General features: G+C 40.6%; 1 protein-coding gene across 1 annotated transcript; it reads left to right on the forward strand.

Annotated features, from left to right (window-relative positions):
- The first annotated feature begins 3,641 nt into the window (after window positions 1-3,641).
- LOC110520591 (protein mono-ADP-ribosyltransferase PARP15) lies at window positions 3,642-16,739 on the forward strand. The gene is made up of 5 exons (XM_036965201.1): window positions 3,642-3,993; window positions 8,383-8,556; window positions 15,374-15,519; window positions 15,652-15,826; window positions 15,972-16,739. Exons 1-5 carry the CDS (start codon window positions 3,642-3,644, stop codon window positions 16,259-16,261), a joined length of 1,137 nt encoding a protein of 378 aa, XP_036821096.1. The 3' UTR covers window positions 16,262-16,739.
- Window positions 16,740-18,350: the final 1,611 nt, after the last annotated feature.

The raw sequence follows: 18,350 nt of genomic DNA on the forward strand, positions 1-18,350 counted from the left end.
CTGGTTTCACAGACATAGATAGATGGATTTTAGATAGATGGAAGTTCTAGCTGTTGTTCTCAGAGTAGTTTAACCTTGGAATACATAGTTCTGTATTTATATTAAAACCACATTTTCAGTAGTCTGAATTCAAGTGCAATCTAGGTAGTTTATGTCTGCACAGCTGCAGGAAGTAGGAGTGCTGAGGGTGCTGCAGCACCGTGTGAAAAATCCAAAGTAAAAATTAAAAATATATATGTATTTTTTAGGCCCTTAGTACTCCTGTATTAGTGGACCGATCTAGCCGTCTGTAACGCGGCCCAACATTTTTTTTTTTGCAGCATCGCCGCAGCACACCCACCCCCAAACTACTTCCTGCGGCTATGTACTGTGTGTCTGTGTTTCAAGCTCTGTGTGATTTAATCTGAGCTGAGGTTCCTCACGGCAGGTCACACTCACAGCTTCAGTCTCTATCTCTGTGTGTCTGTCTGAAGGGTGTCTGCCTGGTTCTGTATGAGTGTGCTGTCTGTCTCTGTGTGTCTGTCTGAAGGGTATCTGTTTGTCTCTGTGTGTCTGTCTGTCTGTCTGAAGGGTGTTTGGCTGATTCTGTATGAGTGTGCTGGACCCCAGATTACATGCTTAGAGAGAGAGAGCTTGAGTTCTCCAATTTAGGTAGAGGTTTCCCATGGGCACAGATCTTAGCTCAGCTTACCTCCACCAATTCTAACCATAACCATTAGAGGGGGGGAATGCAAAACTGATCTTAGATCAGCATCCATGGGCAACATCATCCATCACCATGTTTTCCAATGGTATGTATATATAATGCTGCAAACTGCCTGGTTTTCATAAACCAACCAAACCCAATGTGAGGACTCTTAAGATGGGGTAACCCGATAGTCTTTAACATGGCTAATAACATGGTGGAAGAGAAGTGAGATTCATTTCTTTACATTGTTTACAATGGCACAGTTTTACTTGCTAAGGATAAAAATATATAAACTCAGCAAAAAAATAAACATCCTCTCACTGTCAACTGCGTTTATTTTCAGCAAATCTTCAGCAAATTTAACATGTGTAAATATTTGTATGAACATAACAAAATTCCACAACTGAGACATGAACTGAACTGAAGTTCCACAGACATGTGACTAACAGAAATGGAATAATGTGTCCCTGAACAAAGGGGGGGTCAAAATTAGAAATCAAATGTAACAGTCAGTATCTGGTGTGGCCACCAGCTGCATTAAGTACTGCTGTGCATCTCCTCCTCATGGACTGCACCAGATTTGCCAGTTCTTTCTGTGAGATGTTACCCCACTCTTCCAACAAGGCACCTGCAAGTTCCCGGACATTTCCTGGGAGAATGGCCCTAGCCCTCACGCTCCGATCCAACAGGTCCCAGACGTGCTCAATGGGATTGAGATCCGAGCTCTTTGCTGGCTATGGCAGAATACTGACATTCCTGTCTTGCAGGAAATCACACACAGAACGAGCAGTATGGCTGGTGGCATTGTCATGTTGGAGGGTCATGTCAGGATGATGTCTTCCCTGTAACGCACAGTATTGAGATTGCCTGCAATAACAACAACCTCCACCATGACAGACCCTCCACCTCCAAATCGATCCCGCTTTGGTGTAATGCTCATTCCTTCGAAGATAAACTCTAATCTGACCATCACCCCTGGTGAGACAAAACAGCAACTTGTCAGTGAAGAGCACTCTTTGCCAGTCGTATCTGGTCCATCGATGGTGGGTTTGTGCCCATAGGCGACATTGTTGCCAGTGATGTCTGGTGAGGACCTGCCTTACAACAGGCCTACAAGCCCTCAGTCCAGCCTCTCTCAGCCTATTGCAGACAGTCTGAGCACTGATGGAGGGACTGTGCGTTCCTGGTGTAACTTGGGCAGTTGTTGTTGCCATCCTGTACCTGTCCCGCAGGTTTGATGTTCGGATGTACCAATCCTGTGCAGATGTTGTTACATGTGGTCTGCCACTGCAAGGACGATCAGCTGTCCGTCCTGTCTCCCTGTAGCACTGTCTTAGGGGTCTCACAGTACGGACATTACAATTCATTGCCCTGGCCACATCTGCAGTCCTCATGCCTCCTTGCAGCATGCCTAAGGCACGTTCACGCAGTTGAACAGGGACCTTGGGCATCTTTCTTTGGTGTTTTTCAGAGTCAGTAGAAAGGCGTCTTTAGTGTCCTAAGTTTTCATAACTGTGACCTTAATTGCCTACCGTCTGTAAGCTGTTAGTGTCTTAACGACCGTGTTCATTAATTGTTTGTGGTTAATCGAACAAGCATGGGAAACAGTGTTTAAACACTTTACAATGAAGATCTGTAGAGTTATTTGGATTTTTACGAATTGTCTTTGAAAGACAGGGTCCTGAAAAAGGGACATTTCTTTTTTTGCTGAGTTTATGTAAACAAAACGTGCGTATTTATTGCCTAAGGTTAAACAACATGATGATGTAACTATGTTTTCTTCTTTGGAAGATAATGTTACAGTTTATCACTTGTGTTACTATCTGGATGCTTTTGGTAAAGTAGTTGGACATTTTTATGACTACCAAGCAGTGGAGTCCAGTCGGAGGGTGCTGTAGGAGGACGGGCTAATTGTAGTGTCTGGAACGGAATAAAAGGAACAGAATCAAACGTGGTTTACGTATGTTTGATGTGTTTAATTCCATTCCAGCCATTACAATGTGCCTGTCCTCCTATAGATCGTCCCACCAGCCTCCACTGCTACCAAGTGACTGTTTTTTGTGCTTTTTTTATGGTTACAATGCATGGTTAGCTATTTATTACAATATGGAAGTCGCTGAGATGTGTATTTTTGTATTCAGATTAAATAAATGTTTCAAATTTGTTGTACATTGTTAGGTGCCTTAAAAACAAGGCTATCTTCCTTCTTCAATAAAAACGAGTGCATACACAATGTGTCATAATATTACTTCCTCTTGGATGATATTGTTTGTTGGTGATATTGTTTGTACTTTTTGTAATGTACAAAAGCAATGTAGAGAGGACAACCCATAGGCAGTACATGTTCTGTGGAAACATGTTCTTGTTTTTACTAATGAATTACTATCTGTTCCTGTATTGTAGTCCTGCATACAATACCGTGTAGTCAGACCTATACACAGATTTACAGTAGGCCCGTATGTTAAAAACTAAATCAGGGTGTGTTCAGTAGGAAACATGTTTTTTTTTTGGTTCGCATGGGGCTAAAATGTTGCTGTTTTAGAGCTAATATCCTGCTAATCTACACATTTTGACATGATAAGATCCCATGTGATCATGTTTTTGGATCACTGCAAGGTCTCACTGTAAGCTAGCCTGGTCCCAGGTCTGTTTGCCATTGCCATGTTTGCCATGACAATGACCATAGTAGTTGGCAAGACAACACACACAGATCACAAACACACACACACACACACGCACACGCGCAAGCAAGCACATATACACACACACACATTCTTGCAAATGTAGGCTAATTCCCACAGAAACTATTTAATTTTCTGCTTTCAAGTCTTAAAATATTTTCTACATACCATGTCACACCTTACCAACTGTAGCTGGCTCCTCAATCTCCTTATCCTTTGTGCTTATAAAATGGGATCTCACCTATCTAACCATATCTGTCATGTCTATTGGAATGAAGACCTCATGGGGCGGAAACCCCCATTCTGTCCAAGCTCCTAAATCTCTCAGCGATGGGCCCCACGTCCTGAGCCTAGCTGCAGCAGAGCTGTATGTGAGCTTCACCAGGACCAACTCTGTTCTCACCACTGAGGACGGTGTAGTGATGCATAGTGTTCCCAACCAACGGGGGCTACCCCTCACCATAGTGGCAAGCAGGGATGGCTACCTTCTGACCATAGTGGCTAGCAAGGTTGGCTACCTTCTCACCATAGTGGCTAGCAAGGATGGCTACCTTCTGACCATAGTGGCTAGCAGGGATGGCTACCTTCTCACCTCGCTGCTCTGGAAAACCACCAGGATGCCAAGTAAATGTGTGTGTAATATGAGGTCGCCATCTAGTGCCTCATTTTAACAACTACACACAGTGACAGTGTGGAGACCGTTGATGTGTATAAACCTTGGACGACTGACAGGGGAGTGCTGTATGGAAGCCACCTTACAGCCATCTTGACACTCCTCCATTGTAAGAAATATTTTGGAAGCTATGGAAATGCACTTATGAATGTCTACATTCCTTTTTTTATTATCTTACAGAAACTTTAACGCAGACTTTCAAATCTAATCAAAGTTTATTTGTCACGTGCGCTGAGTACAACAGACCTTACAATGAAATGCTTACTTACAGGCTCTAACCAATAGTGCAAAAAAAGGTATTAGGTGAACAATAGGTAAGTAAAGAAATAAAACAACAGTAAAAAGACAGGCTATAAACAGTAGCGAGGCTATAAAAGTAGCGAGGCTACATACAGACACCGGTTAGTCAGGCTGATTGAGCTAGTATGTATATGTAGATATGGTTAAAGTGACTATGCATATATGATGAACAGAGAGTAGCTGTAGCATAAAAGAGGTGGTGGCGAAACACAATGCAGATAGCCCGGTTAGCCAATGTGCTGGAGCACTGATTGGTTGGCCCAATTGAGGTAGTATGTACATGAATGTATAGTTAAAGTGACTATGCATATATGATAAACAGAGAGTAGCAGCAGCGTAAAGAGAGGGGCTGGGGGGGCACACAATGCAAAGAGTCCGGGTAGCCATTTGATTACCTGTTCAGGAGTCTTATGGCTTGGGGGTAAAAACTGTTGAGAAGCCTTTTTGTCCTAGACTTGGCACTCCGGTACCGCTTGCCACGCGGTAGTAGAGAGAACAGTCTATGACTGGGGTGGCTGGGGTCTTTGACAATTTTTAGGGCCTTCCTCTGACACCGCCTGGTGTAGAGATCCTGGATGGCAGGCAGCTTAGCCCCGGTGATGTACTGGGCCGTACGCACTACCCTCTGTAGTGCCTTGCGGTCAAAGGCCGAGCAATTGCCATTAGCAGGCAGTGATGCAACCAGTCAGCAGGATGCTCTCGATGTTGCAGCTTTATATTGTATTATGTGAACAAAACATTCAAAAAATATTTAAACGGTTCAAAAGTTTGAGGTCACTTAGAAATGTCCCTGTTTTTGAAAGAAAAGCACATTTTTGTCCATTAAAAAACATCACATTGATCAGAAATACAGTGTAGACATGGTTAATGTTGTAAATGACTACTGTAGCTGGAAACGGCAGATTTTTTATGGAATATGTACATAGCCGTACAGAGGCCCATTATCAGAAAATATCACTCCTGTGTTCCAATTCCACGTTGTGTTAGCTAATCCAAGTTTGTCATTTTAAAAGGCTAATTGATCATTAGAAAACCCTTTTGCACTTATGAAAACCCTTTTGCACAATTGAAAACTGTTGAGGTGATTAAAGAAGTAATTAAACTGGCCTTCTTTAGACTAGTTGAGTATCTGGAGCATCAGCATTTGTGGGTTCGATTACAGGCTCAAAATGGCCAGAAACAAAGTATTTTCTTCTGAAATTCGCCAGTCTATTCTTGTTCTGAGAAATTAAGGATATTCCATGCGAGAAACTGCCAAGAAACTGAAGATCCCGTTCAACGCTGTGTACTCCCTTCACAGACAGAGCAAACTGGCTCTAAACAGAATACAAAGTGGAGTGAGAGGCCCAGGTGCACAACTGAGCAAGAGGACAAGTACATTAGAGTTGTCCTCTTAAGAGAGTCTAGCTTGAGAAACAGACGCCTCACAAGTCCTCAACTGGCAGCTTCATTAAATAGTACCCGCAAAACACCAGTCTCAACATCAACAGTGAAGAGGCGACTCCGGGATGCTGGCCATCTAGGCAGATTTCCTCTGTCCAGTGTTGGTGTTCTTTGCCCATTTTAGTCTTTCATTTTCATTGGCCAGTCTGAGATATGGCTTTTCCTTTGCAACTCTGCCTAGAAGGCCAGCATCCCGGAGTCGCCTCTTCACTGTTGACGTTGAGACTGTTGTTTCACGGGTACTATTTAATGAAGCTGCCAGTTGAGGCCTTGTGAGGTGTCTGTGTGACCCCAAACTTTTGAATGGTAGTGTATAAATTAACATATTTTCCTTATTAAAGTATTTTTTTTTTTACAAAGTGCTAATGTCACTGTGCCCACAACAACAACAAAAATGCCTAAATACACAAATTGTTTTCCTTCGACATGTAATTGAAATACTGTAGAATTCCATTCATTCCTATGGGTACTCCTTCAGGGGAGTGCCAATATGGCCGACCGGTGGATTCAAAGCCTCTCAATGGCCAATACTTGGCATCAGCAATCCAGGGTTTATATACATTATTTGTGGGGACCAAGTCAAGCAAAAGCATATGGAAAGTTTCATCCTGCCTTTTCTCTTCAGCTTTCTTGCATTATTCTCAGCTGTGATCATGTTGCCTTTGTCCATAAACCAAGGCAACATCTGGCGATAACTGCCAAAACATCTGGTATGTATGTTGAGTCTTTATCATCTGCTTTACTCTCCCATTATTATACATTTTTAACCATTATTACACATTATTATCCATTGTTGCCCATGATTATCCATTATTGTCCATTGTTATCCATAATTACCCATTTTTAGCCATGATTACGATTATTATCCATTATTACCCATTATTATAACTGTTACCCATTATTAATCATTATTATCCACGATTACCCATGATTATCCATTATTACCCATTATTACCCATATTATTCATTATTACCCATTATTATAAATTATTACCCACTATTAATCATTATTACCCATGAATATCCATTATTACCAATTATTACCCATTATTATTCATTATTGCCCGTTATTATAAATTATTACCCATTATTAATCATTATTATCCATTATTACCCATGATTATGCATGATTATCCATTATTATCCATGATTATCCATTATTACCCATTATTACCCATTATTCAACAACATAGTCCAGTCAGTAAGAAGCTCTCTCATCCATGTATATGCAGATGATTCAGTCTTATACTCAGCTGGCCCCTCCCCAGATTTTGTATTAAACACTACAAAAAAGTTTTCTTTGTGTCCAACATGCTTTCTCTGTCCTTAACCTTGTTCTGAACACCTCCAAAACAAAGGTAATCTGGTTTGGTAAGAAGAATGCCTCTCTCCCCAGAGGTGTGATTACAACCGTTATGGGTTTAGAGCTTGAGGTAGTCACCTCATACAAGTACTTGGGAGTATGGCTAGACGGTACACTGTCCTTCTCTCAGCACATATCAAAGCTTCTCTTGTCGTGATGTGTGTTTTGTCCTATATTTTTATTTAATTTTTAATCCCAGCCCCCATCCCCGCAGGAGGCCTTTTTTGCCCTTTAGTAGGCCGTCATTGTAAATAAGAAATTGTTCTACGTAAATAAAACAAATTATTCATTATAATCCAATATATTCCACTATAACCCATTGCTATCCATTATCATTCATTATTATCCATTATTATTAATTATCACCTTGTTATCCATTATTATAATTATTGTTTATTATTCATTATTATCCATTATCATTCCTTTTTATCCATTATTACCCACTATTAACCAATATTATTCATTATTATTCATTATATGATGCTCTCGATTGGCGCATCTGTCTAAGGCACTGCATCTCAGTGCTAGAGGCGTCACTACAGACCCCGGGTTCTATTCCAGGCTGTATCACAAACGATTGGGAGTCCCATAGGGCGGCACACAATTTGCACAGTGTTGTCCGGGTTAGGGTTTGGCCGGGGTAGGCCCTCATTGGAAATAAGAATTTGTTATTAACTGACTTGCCTAGTTAAATAAAGGTTAAATAAAATACATTTAAAAAAAAAAATATATATATATATATATATATATATATATATATATATATACACACTGGTAGCTAGTGTTATTCATAGATTCTAGTTATTGAACATAAGCTGAACAATGCCTTGTTTTTTGGTATTTATCTTCTTATAACTGTGTTTTTTGATTTGTAGATGCCCTGAGTCAGCCCATGATTTCAATTCCATTCCATTTTCCTGAACCTGACAGATAGCAACCTCTCTTCTCTCTTACCTTACAACAACTCAGCCTTCCACATGGAAAGACTGCTATTCCTACACGACTGGCCTTCTCATCAACCATTCAGGTGTGTGTGTGTGTGTGTGTGTGTGTGTGTGTATGTGTGTCTGTGCGTGTGTGAGTGTGTGTGTGCCACGTCCTTGTGCAGCTTTTCTAACCACAGTTGGAGTGAGGTACAGAGCAAGAGAGATCAAACTACAAGTTAGCAACACTAGAATGATAAGGCCTTTTGCATAGATTTTTTGTGTTTGAAACTATGTGTTTTGTGTTTCAGGATACAGCAGCATTGAGCTGAGTACCGTAAGAGCTGTCAATTCTCAGCTCTTGTCCAATAGGAGAGAGATCAATGTGACAGGGGAAGTACAGTTCACGCTACCCCTGGGGCAGAACTCTGATCTGCAGGCCTCCATGCTGTGCCAGCCTGGTCCTATGACCAGACTACTGGTTGGTGTGGTGTATACATCAGAGAAGGTTGGTGGAAGAAGCTATAGGAGGACTGCCTCATTGTAATCGCTGGAATTTAGTCAATGTAATGGTACCCAACACATCAAACACATGGGAACAATGTTCCATTGATTCCATTCCGGCCATTTAAATGAGCTCGACTTCCTATAGTTTCTCCCACCAGCCTCCTCTGGTATACGTTGTTAGGTGAGGTTGCCCTTAGATACTGATGGAAGATCAGTTGTACATTTCCCCTCTAAAGGTTAGAATTTTGTGCCCCCCTAGATCAGCAATGTCTAGAACACAATATAATTTAGGTGCCTGGATGAACAGACGACTGGGAATGGTGAAGGTAGAGGAGGGGAAGATGTTATGGACCTTCATGGCCCCTCACCGAGGCTATTGAATAGCCGTTGCCTTCAACCACGTGGTAGGTGCAGTATGATACAGTTGAAGTCGGAGGTTTACATACACCTTCGCAAAATATGTTTAAACTCAGTTTTTCACAATTCCTGACATTTAATCCTAGTAAAAAAATCCCTGTTTAAGGTCAGGATCACCACTTTATTTTAAGAATGTGAAAGGTCAGAATAATAGTAGAGAGAATGATTTATTTCAGCTTTTATTTCTTTCATCACATTCCCAGTGGGTCAACGCTTTTTGAGTTCTGCCCACAAATGTTCTATAGGATTGAGGTCAGGGTTTGTGATGGCCACTCCAATACCTTGACTCTGTTAAACTTAAGCCATTTTGCCACAACTTTGGAAGTATGCTTGGAGTCATTGTCCATTTGGAAGACCCATTTGCGACCAAGCTTTAACTTCCTGACTGATGTCTTGAGATGCTGCTTCAGTATATCCACATAATTTCCATCCTCATAATGCCATCTATTTTGTGAAGTGCACCAGTCCCTCCTGCAGCAAAGCACCCCAACAACATGATGCTGCCACCCTCGTGCTTCACGGTTGGGATGGTGTTCTTCAGCTTGTAAGACTCCCCCTTTTTCCTCCAAACATAACGATGATCATTATGGCCAAAGAGTTCTATTTTTGTTTCATCAGACCAGAGGACATTTCTTCAAAAAGTACGATCTTTGCCCCCATTTGCAGTTGCAAACCGTGGTCTGGCTTTTTTATGGCGGTTATTGAGCAGTGGCTTCTTCCTTGCTGAGCGGCCTTACAGGTTATGTCGATATAGGACTCGTTTTACTGTAGATTTAGATACTTTTGTACCTGTTTTCTCCAGTATCTTCATCTTCTGTTCTGGGATTGATTTGCACTTTTCACAACAAAGTATGTTCATCTCTAGGAGTAGGAATGCGTCTCTTTCCTAAGTGGTATGACGGCTGTGTGGTCCCATGGTGTTTATACTTGCGTACTATTGTTTGTACAGATGAACATGGTACCTTCAGGCGTTTGGAAATAGCTCCCAAGGATGAACCAGACTTGTGGCAGTCTACAATTTCTTTTTGAGGTCTTGGCTGATTTCTTTTGATTTTCCAATGATGTCAAGCAAAGAGGCACTAGGTTTGAAGGTAGGCCTTGAAATACATCCACAGGTACACGTCAAATTGACTCAAATGATGTCAATTAGCCTATCAGAATCTTCTAAAGCCATGACATCATTTTCTGGAATTTTCCAAGCTGTTTAAAGGCACAGTCTACTTTGTGTATGTAAACTTCTGACCCACTAGAATTGCGATACAGTGAAATAATCTGTCTGTAAACAATTGTTGGAATAAATGACTTGTGTCATGCACAAAGTAGATGTCCTAACCGACTTGCAAAAAAATAACGTTCCCAAAGTAAACGGCCTATTTCTCAGGACCAGATGCTAGAATATGCATATAATTGACAGATTAGGATAGAAAACACTCTAAAGTTTCCAAAACTGTCACAATATTGTCTGTGAGTATAACAGAACTGATATTGCAGGCAAAACCCTGAGGAAAATTAAACCAGGAAGTGATTTCTATTTTGAAAACTCCATGTTCCATAGCCTGACTTTGCTCCATTTAAAGGGATATCAACCAGATTCCTTTTCCTATCGCTTCCTCAAAAGTTGTTAGACATAGTTTCAGGCTTTTATTTTGAAAAATTAGCGAGAACGATAACATCGCCTCATTGTATGGCCGGGTTCCAGCAGCGTTTTGCTTGCTGCAACAGAGTTTGGGCAGCCATTGCCTTTCCCTCTCCTACTAAAAAAGACAGTTGCGGTTGATATATTATCGATTATATATTTTAAAAACAACCTGAGGATTGATTATAAAAAATGTTTGACATGTTTCTGTGGATATTACGGATACTATTTGGAATTTGTCTGCGTTGTCGTGACCGCTCTTTCCTGTGGATTTCTGAACATAACGCGACAAACAAACTGAGGTATTTTGGATATAAAAATAATCTGTGTGGAACAAAAGGAACATTTGTTGTGTAACTGGGAGTCTCGTGAGTGAAAACATCTGAAGATCGTCAAAGGTAAACAATTAATTAAATGAGCCCTTCACATGGTTTCACGGATATATTCATTATGAAGACAATGTTTAAACTTGACTTCTTCCTTTCTGATATTCAGACATGTAAAAGACAAGACCTCTCCCCTCTCTGGGCCACAAGAGACTTTTCCCTAGAGAAGAGAGGAAAATGCAACTGCCACTAGTATAGTCCAAAAGAAGACATTCTAATGACAAGTATAAAATGAAATAAAACATCTAATTTATCTATGTTACCTAACTAATTCTGATTCAGTTACAACAGAAGAGTAGCCTTTTCTGGATGTTTGGAGTCATACCTTGTGGGATTGGTAATAATCAGAGAACGATTTAGGGAGTCCCATTGCTTTAGGACTTGGTCAGGTGGTCTAAGCATTTCCCAGTTTAGTGTAATGGGCTAGGAGAGAGTTTAGGGCAGGTAGGGTACAGGCCGGTGCTGATGGAGAACAACAGCACCCAGCAACAGTCAACAAAGAGCTATTTGAAAGTTTAATGCTTAAAACCAGCCAATCAAATTGTTTGGGGACAGACTTGGGGAGACAAACGAGCACTGAAGGTGATCTTTGGTAAAGACTGCCACCCCCCCACCTTTGGAAGATCTGTCTTGTCGAAAAAGGTTATAACCAGAAAGGTTTACATCAGTATTCATACACTCTTCCTTAAACACGTCTCAGTAATGACCAACACATCTGGATTGGAGCTGTGAACCCACATAATCAATTGATCCATTTTAGGTAATAAGCTTCTAGTGTTAAAGTACAGGAAACCCAGCCTTTTACAAGAGCAGAAATCAGTGAAGCAGATATCAGAGCACAAGTCAGAATTGGGGCTAGCAACAGCAGATAGGCCAGGGTGTTCATGCGCATTTCCTGAAATCAACAGCAGTATTAAAATCAAGGCACTGCAGAAAACAGGGAGAGCTCTGCAGTGTTGATTTATAACATTTGAATGTGCATTGTACAGCAATGTCATAAGGTAACATGAATACAAACCGGCGAGAGGTGGTTAGAATAGGATGGGAGGCAAAAAGTGTCACGTGTAATCCCTCTCCTCCGCTCTAAGTCACCAGGCTGCTCATTACGCACACTTGTCACCATCGTTACACGCACCAGCGCTTCATCAGTCTCACCTGGACTCCATCACCTGCCTTAATACCTTCCCTATATATGTCACTCCCTTTGGTTTCTTTCCCGGGCTATATTGTTTCTATTTCAGTTTCATGTCTGTGCTTTGTTCGTTTTTTCTTGTTTTTGTATTATGTTTAGTTTATTTATTCAATTATTCACTCTCTGAACTTGCTTCCCGACTCCCAGCGCACACGTTACAAAAACTATATGTAACCAATAGAGAGTCAGAGTCCTGAGTGTGGGAACAGACATAGTCTGTCCCACGGATGGGTAAACAAGAAAGTTCATGGTCAACAAAGCATGCAGGAGTCATGAAGCAAATAGCAAAATAGCAAAATGCACAAGATAAAAAAAATATAGAACAACGGGGGGCTTCAAAGGCCTCTGGATTTGGGTAGGGTAGGCTGTAAGAGACACCTGCCATTTATTGGGCTCAAAGGCTTCGACACCTCTCACTTCACACCTCAGTACTAATTGAAGTTGGATCTGGTCTGTCCGAGCAAACTTGCATTATTAAGCATTTAGTTCCCATAAAATAAAATATGTCATTGTAATATACTTTCTTTTTTTTATATATATATTTTCTTCTTCCTCTTGGCTTTCAAAATAACATCAGACAAAGAGTTTCTCACTCAGATGAAGGCCATAGTCAATGATCTCATGATGAAATGGGTGCCACCGTGCACGCCCAGTTGACTGACCAAGACAAGACGAGGAAGCTCATGGAAAGTGCAACGAGCAGCACCGGGGCTGCTGAGAACCTGGTTCAAGACCCTTTTAATCATGAGAAACCTGACCTGTTTGCTAAAAAAACTTGAAGAGGTCAATTGTTATTTCTTATGGTTTCTGTCTTTATGCTTTTATGTGACATTCCATTTGATCTTTTTAGCTGAGACAATTCAGGACAATTCATTTTTGGGATACAATTCATTCTGTTTGTAAGAAATTATAAAAACAATTAAGCAAGCTGTTTTGAATATTTTGATCATGTTTCTGGACAATCCAAAAATAAAAAGTCAAATGAAATCTGAAGACATGACGCTGCTCTGCATTTGTATGAAAGGTTGTTGCTTAACCCGGTTGACAATTCTAACTTCCAAGAAGAAGAGGTAAAATACATTTCATTAATATCCATAGACGTATACACTTAAAGAGTTGGACTTTTACACACATTAAAGTAATAATACATAGTTACTACAGTAATTACCTCAACTTCTGCAATGAACATGTTGAGTTCTACTAGTATGTGCAAATCTAGCATACTCCCCAAACATATTCAAGGTATTACAGTTTTCTCAAGGTGGCCATTTTAGCAGTGTGCTGTGAGTATTCTTTTTTCATTTAACCTTTGTGCACCTAATAGGTTGGAAAATGCACCCCCAAAAAAGAAAGTGCCTGAACTAGACCAATATGTTTTTCTGAAACTTAAACATGTCAATTTGCTGATAGAATACTACAAAATTCAAAGTGTATACTTTTCCCCCCCAAATGTTATGAGGTCCAAAAGGCAGCTTTTGTTGTACAAATGACCGAGCCCCAAAACGTTGGTGCTAAGCATGCTCAAGTGCAGAGCCAGCTAGCCCTGGGCTAAGGCTGGTGCTAGCCCACTTTACAATGTGCGTGAACATTCACTTAGCCCCAGGCTAAGGTGCAGTGTGAATGCGCCTTAAATAGATGGCTCTGGAACACTGTATTGCAACACCTATTGTGTGTCCGTCAGGCATCACCTCTATGACCCTCCTAACCTGTGAACACAAAACATCAGACAACACTCTATGGCTAAAGTCTTGACGGTGCTTCTCTGCTGTTGGCTATAAGTCCTTCCTGAACCAGGAAGAACATCTATTACTTAAGTAAAAGTGAAAGTTAATCACTTGTCCGCCTCTGCAATTTCCTGCCTGCCACGTTTGAAAGCTGTGTTGACTGTTAGAATCAACACCCTCAAAGTTTGCAGTTTATTCCACATCCTGTTCTGAGACATGGCTAATCGTGAAGTAAGTTATTTTCCTTCTTCTGCGTCCTCGTTGTAAGTTATTTTCCTTCTTCTGCGTCCTCGTTGTAAGTTATTTTCCTTCTTCTGGGTCCTAGTTGTAAGTTATTTTCCTTCTTCTGCGTCCTAGTTGTAAGTTATTTTCCTTCTTCTGCGTCCTAGTTGTAAGTTATTTTCCTTCTTCTGCGTCCTAGTTGTAAGTTATTTTCCCTCTTCTGCGTCTGTAACTAAAAGGAATTCAAAGGGCTAGAACACCCAAATCACTATATTAAAACTTGGTTTTCATTACTCTGTAAGTAGTTTAGAGACTGAAATCCATGCTTTGGTTTTGTGTACATGGTCACAGTCTCTTTGTATCATTTGTGAGCCAAAACTATTGAAAGTCAATATCCTCAATAGGAGCAGTTTATGCTCTTCATGTCCAAATCATTTTTAAGTACCATTGCTTGAGCAACAGTAGACAAACATTTTTAGACACTTGATGATAATTTTGATACGAAACGCAAAACATTATTTATATTGGAGATATTGACTTGCTTTGTTTTTGGTACAGAAATGCTAAAAAGAGACTATGGTTAGGTACACAAAACCAAAGCATGGATTGCTTTCTTACATTCTCCGTAAACTGCTTACAACCTTGTAATTTGGACATAAACCTGTGTGTTGTACACGGCCATGCCAGAGCTTTGGCGGGACAGGTGCTGAAAGTAACAGAAGTTCAATTACTATCAGACTATAAATATTATTTCACAGCTGAAACATATCCTTTTTTATCGTTTTTTTAGGTTTCTGGAATGGAGAATATTATAACAAATAAGATGAAACTCATTGACTGGCTTCGAGTGGATCCAATGTACATTCTTCAACATCTGCATTGTAAAGGCATTATCAAAGACAGGGAGTATCAAAGCCTTATGAGTGTCCCAGAGCCGGAGAATAAAGTCATCAAACTGCTCGATAAGATCATTGGCAAAAAGGAAATTACATGTCGCCAGTTCCTTGATACTCTCAAAGAACGTGATGTGATTGAAACATATCCGCTACTTCAGCACCTTAGACTTACCAGGTACTATGATCTTACATATTACTTGACTCTGTACTCAGAGCTTTATATGGAAAGTGGAGACAGGTGTGACGTAAAGAAGTATTTTTAAAAAGCCTCCTGTAATGAAGTCTTTATTGGCCCTATGACTGATCTTCTATTGTTGTTCAGCTCAACAGGATAACCTCCCTCAGCATTGGGATACCAAGCCAGCCACCTCCCCTGTCCAGCTCTACCCCATCCATCCAGGAAGCCCAGAGTATGATGAAGTCCTGAGCCTGTTCCGGAATACTTGTCCAGACAATGAAATTAAAAAAGTAGCTATTTTCCAAAAGTGACTTCCTATGTACTTATAACTGTAACTGTGCAGCTGTATGTAAATCAAGGTATTGGAAGTTATTGAATTTCTTGCCAATGAATGTAATATTAGTTTTGTCTCCTTCCCTTAGATTGAAAGGGTCCAGAACCCAAACTTGTGGAAAAGCTTTGAGATCAAGAAAAAAGACATCAGTGACAGGAATGATCGCTTTCTGAATGAGAGACGTCTTTTCCACGGAACCAGTCACACAAACGTAGCTCACATCAACGACCACGGGTTCAATCGGAGCTACGCTGGAAAAAATGGTAAGATATGCCAGTGGATAAACTCCAAACCAGAAAAGTCTTGCCTCAAGTTGAACTGTATATAACATCTCAAGAATCCTTATATTGAACTGGTTTCTCTCTTCTATGTTAATAGTGTCATAACTGTGTCATAATCTTTCTGCAGATGCACTGTATGGAAATGGCACCTACTTTGCAGTCAATGCCAGCTACTCTGCTAAGGATGAATTCTCCAAGCCAGATGGCGAAGGGAGGAAGTTGATGTACTTGTGTCGTGTTCTGACTGGACACTTCACAAAGGGAGAACGAGGGATGATAGAACCTCCATTTAAAGAGGATTCAGATATTCGGCGCTACGATAGTACGACAAACAAGCAATCTGATCCAACAGAGTTCGTAGTCTTCCACGACTGTCAGGCATATCCAGAGTACCTGATCACTTTCTTAAGGGGCTAGAGCAACTGTTATAACTCAAAACCACTCTTGGAAATTCATGGTTAAAATCTAATTTTGAGAACAGCAAAAATAGCCAAAAGAGGTGACAGTTAGTATGTTGAAAGTATTGCACCAACGCCTTGATTTTCTAGATTTAAATCTGTTATTTCCATTGTCATAATATAATTATTGATTTACTGTATGTCCTATAATCTAACAGATTGCACCTTTTAAACAGCAATCTTATTCAAATATCTTCACAGGGACCATTTTTAGCAGTGCACATATTAGGGTGGGCTGTTGGGATTTTATTTTTATACAATGGTTCTAACATGGTAGCTTTTAATAAAGCTCAACTAACATATCTTTGTTTGCCAGTGTTTCTTCTATGACACATATTAGTCATTCCATTAAATATCATAGATTTGTAGAGGACATTTTTGTAAAACCATCATTTTATATGACTCATATTTCCATTAAATATAAAATATGTGTAATTAAGTCGTGTTTTGTGTGATTGTGTAGAATACGTACATGTAACCCAAACACATTTCCATTGTGATAATTGCATTGTTACTGTATCTGTGTTTCATATCATAAACACGTCTCACCCTGCAAGAGAAACAATTTCAGGAAGATGAAGCCATCATTTGAATTAAACCTGTTAGACCACCAAAACATCATTCATTCCCTGAGGGAGGTACATGCTGTATGTAGCCTGATCTAGTCTCACTGTAGCAGACCTACTGTATGTCTACTGCACATTATTTATGAAAACAGAAGAAAAATAATTACTGAATAGATGTTTAATAGCTATGTTGAACGACTACAGAACCACGATGGCTCACACATCAACAGCTCATCCTTTTACAAAGCCAAATATGTCACAGCTAGGCAGCTGCTATAGATCCTGACCATGAGTTGTTTTATCTGTACTGGTAAATCCTACATTTTTTAAACAGTTGATTTAGCTGTATTAAGGTGACTTAAATAGACACAACAATGATATTAGTCTGTTGAAATACAACTTTTGTGGTTTTAAACCATGAGAGGTGTTGTGGTGTGTAAGGTTTTAAACCACTAGAGGTGTTGTTGTGGAGTGTATGTTTTTAAACCACTAGAGGTCCATAGAGTCAAAGGTCTGCTTTGTATTTCATAAACAAAACAAAAAGGTTAGAAATTCCGTAAGATCTTGTTGTTAAAAGCGTTTTTTAATTGTGACCGAAAAAAACATTTATAGTGTGGACACATCCTTTCAATGACCATGATGACCCCTTGAATACTGTTTGAAATTACTGTCCTGAAGCTCAGTGTCTCTAAAACATGATATCCATTGTCAACACCGCACATAGTCATTATTGTACATCTCTAGTTTAAAGCCTATATATGTTATATATGTAAGGGATGATGAATATATACAAGGGACACGACCCTAGCGCGGAAGATGCGGGGAGCTGGGATGTAGCGCACCGGGCTGTGAACGCACACTGGAGACACCGTGCGCTCCACCGCATAACACGGTGCCTGACCAGTACCACGCTTCTCCCCACGGTAAGCACGGGTAGTTGGCTCAGGTCTTTAACCCGACTCCGCCAATATCCCCGTGTGCCCCCCCAAAATTGTTTTGGGGGGCTGCCTCTCAAGGAATCCTTGCTAGCTGTGTTCCCTCGTAACGATGGGCCCCTTTACCAGCTGCCTCCGCCTTCCTAGCTGCCTCCACCTGTTCCAATGGAAGGCGATCCAGGATCCTTTTCCGTCCAGGATGTCCTCCCATGTCCAGTCACCCTGAAGACGCTGCTCCTCCTTTTCACGCTGCTTGGTCCTTTGGTGGTGGGAAGTTCTGTCACGGCCGACATGGGAAGAGGTGGACCAAAGCACAGCGCGGTGAGCGTACATTGTCCTTTTATTCAAAATGTCGCCAACAAAAACAACCGTGAAGCTTACAAGGGCTATAGTGCCCCTAACAAAAGACAACTTCCCACAACTAACAAAGGGAAAAAGACTGCCTAAGTATGATTCCCAATCAGAGACAACGATAGACAGCTGTCCCTGATTGAGAACCATACCCGGCCAAAACATAGAAATATAGAATATTGAATGCCCACCCAAA

Source organism: Oncorhynchus mykiss, chromosome 3, assembly GCF_013265735.2.
Source record: "Oncorhynchus mykiss isolate Arlee chromosome 3, USDA_OmykA_1.1, whole genome shotgun sequence".
Taxonomy (NCBI): Eukaryota; Metazoa; Chordata; class Actinopteri; order Salmoniformes; family Salmonidae; genus Oncorhynchus; species Oncorhynchus mykiss.

Coding starts and splice junctions, on each gene's coding strand:
- LOC110520591 (XM_036965201.1), top strand. CDS start 3,642: ATGAAGACCTCATGGGGCGGAAACCCCCATTCTGTCCAAGCTCCTAAA. Junction 15,520..15,651: donor CAGACAATGAAATTAAAAAA/GTAGCTATTTTC, acceptor TCCTTCCCTTAG/ATTGAAAGGGTCCAGAACCC. Junction 15,827..15,971: donor GAGCTACGCTGGAAAAAATG/GTAAGATATGCC, acceptor ATCTTTCTGCAG/ATGCACTGTATGGAAATGGC.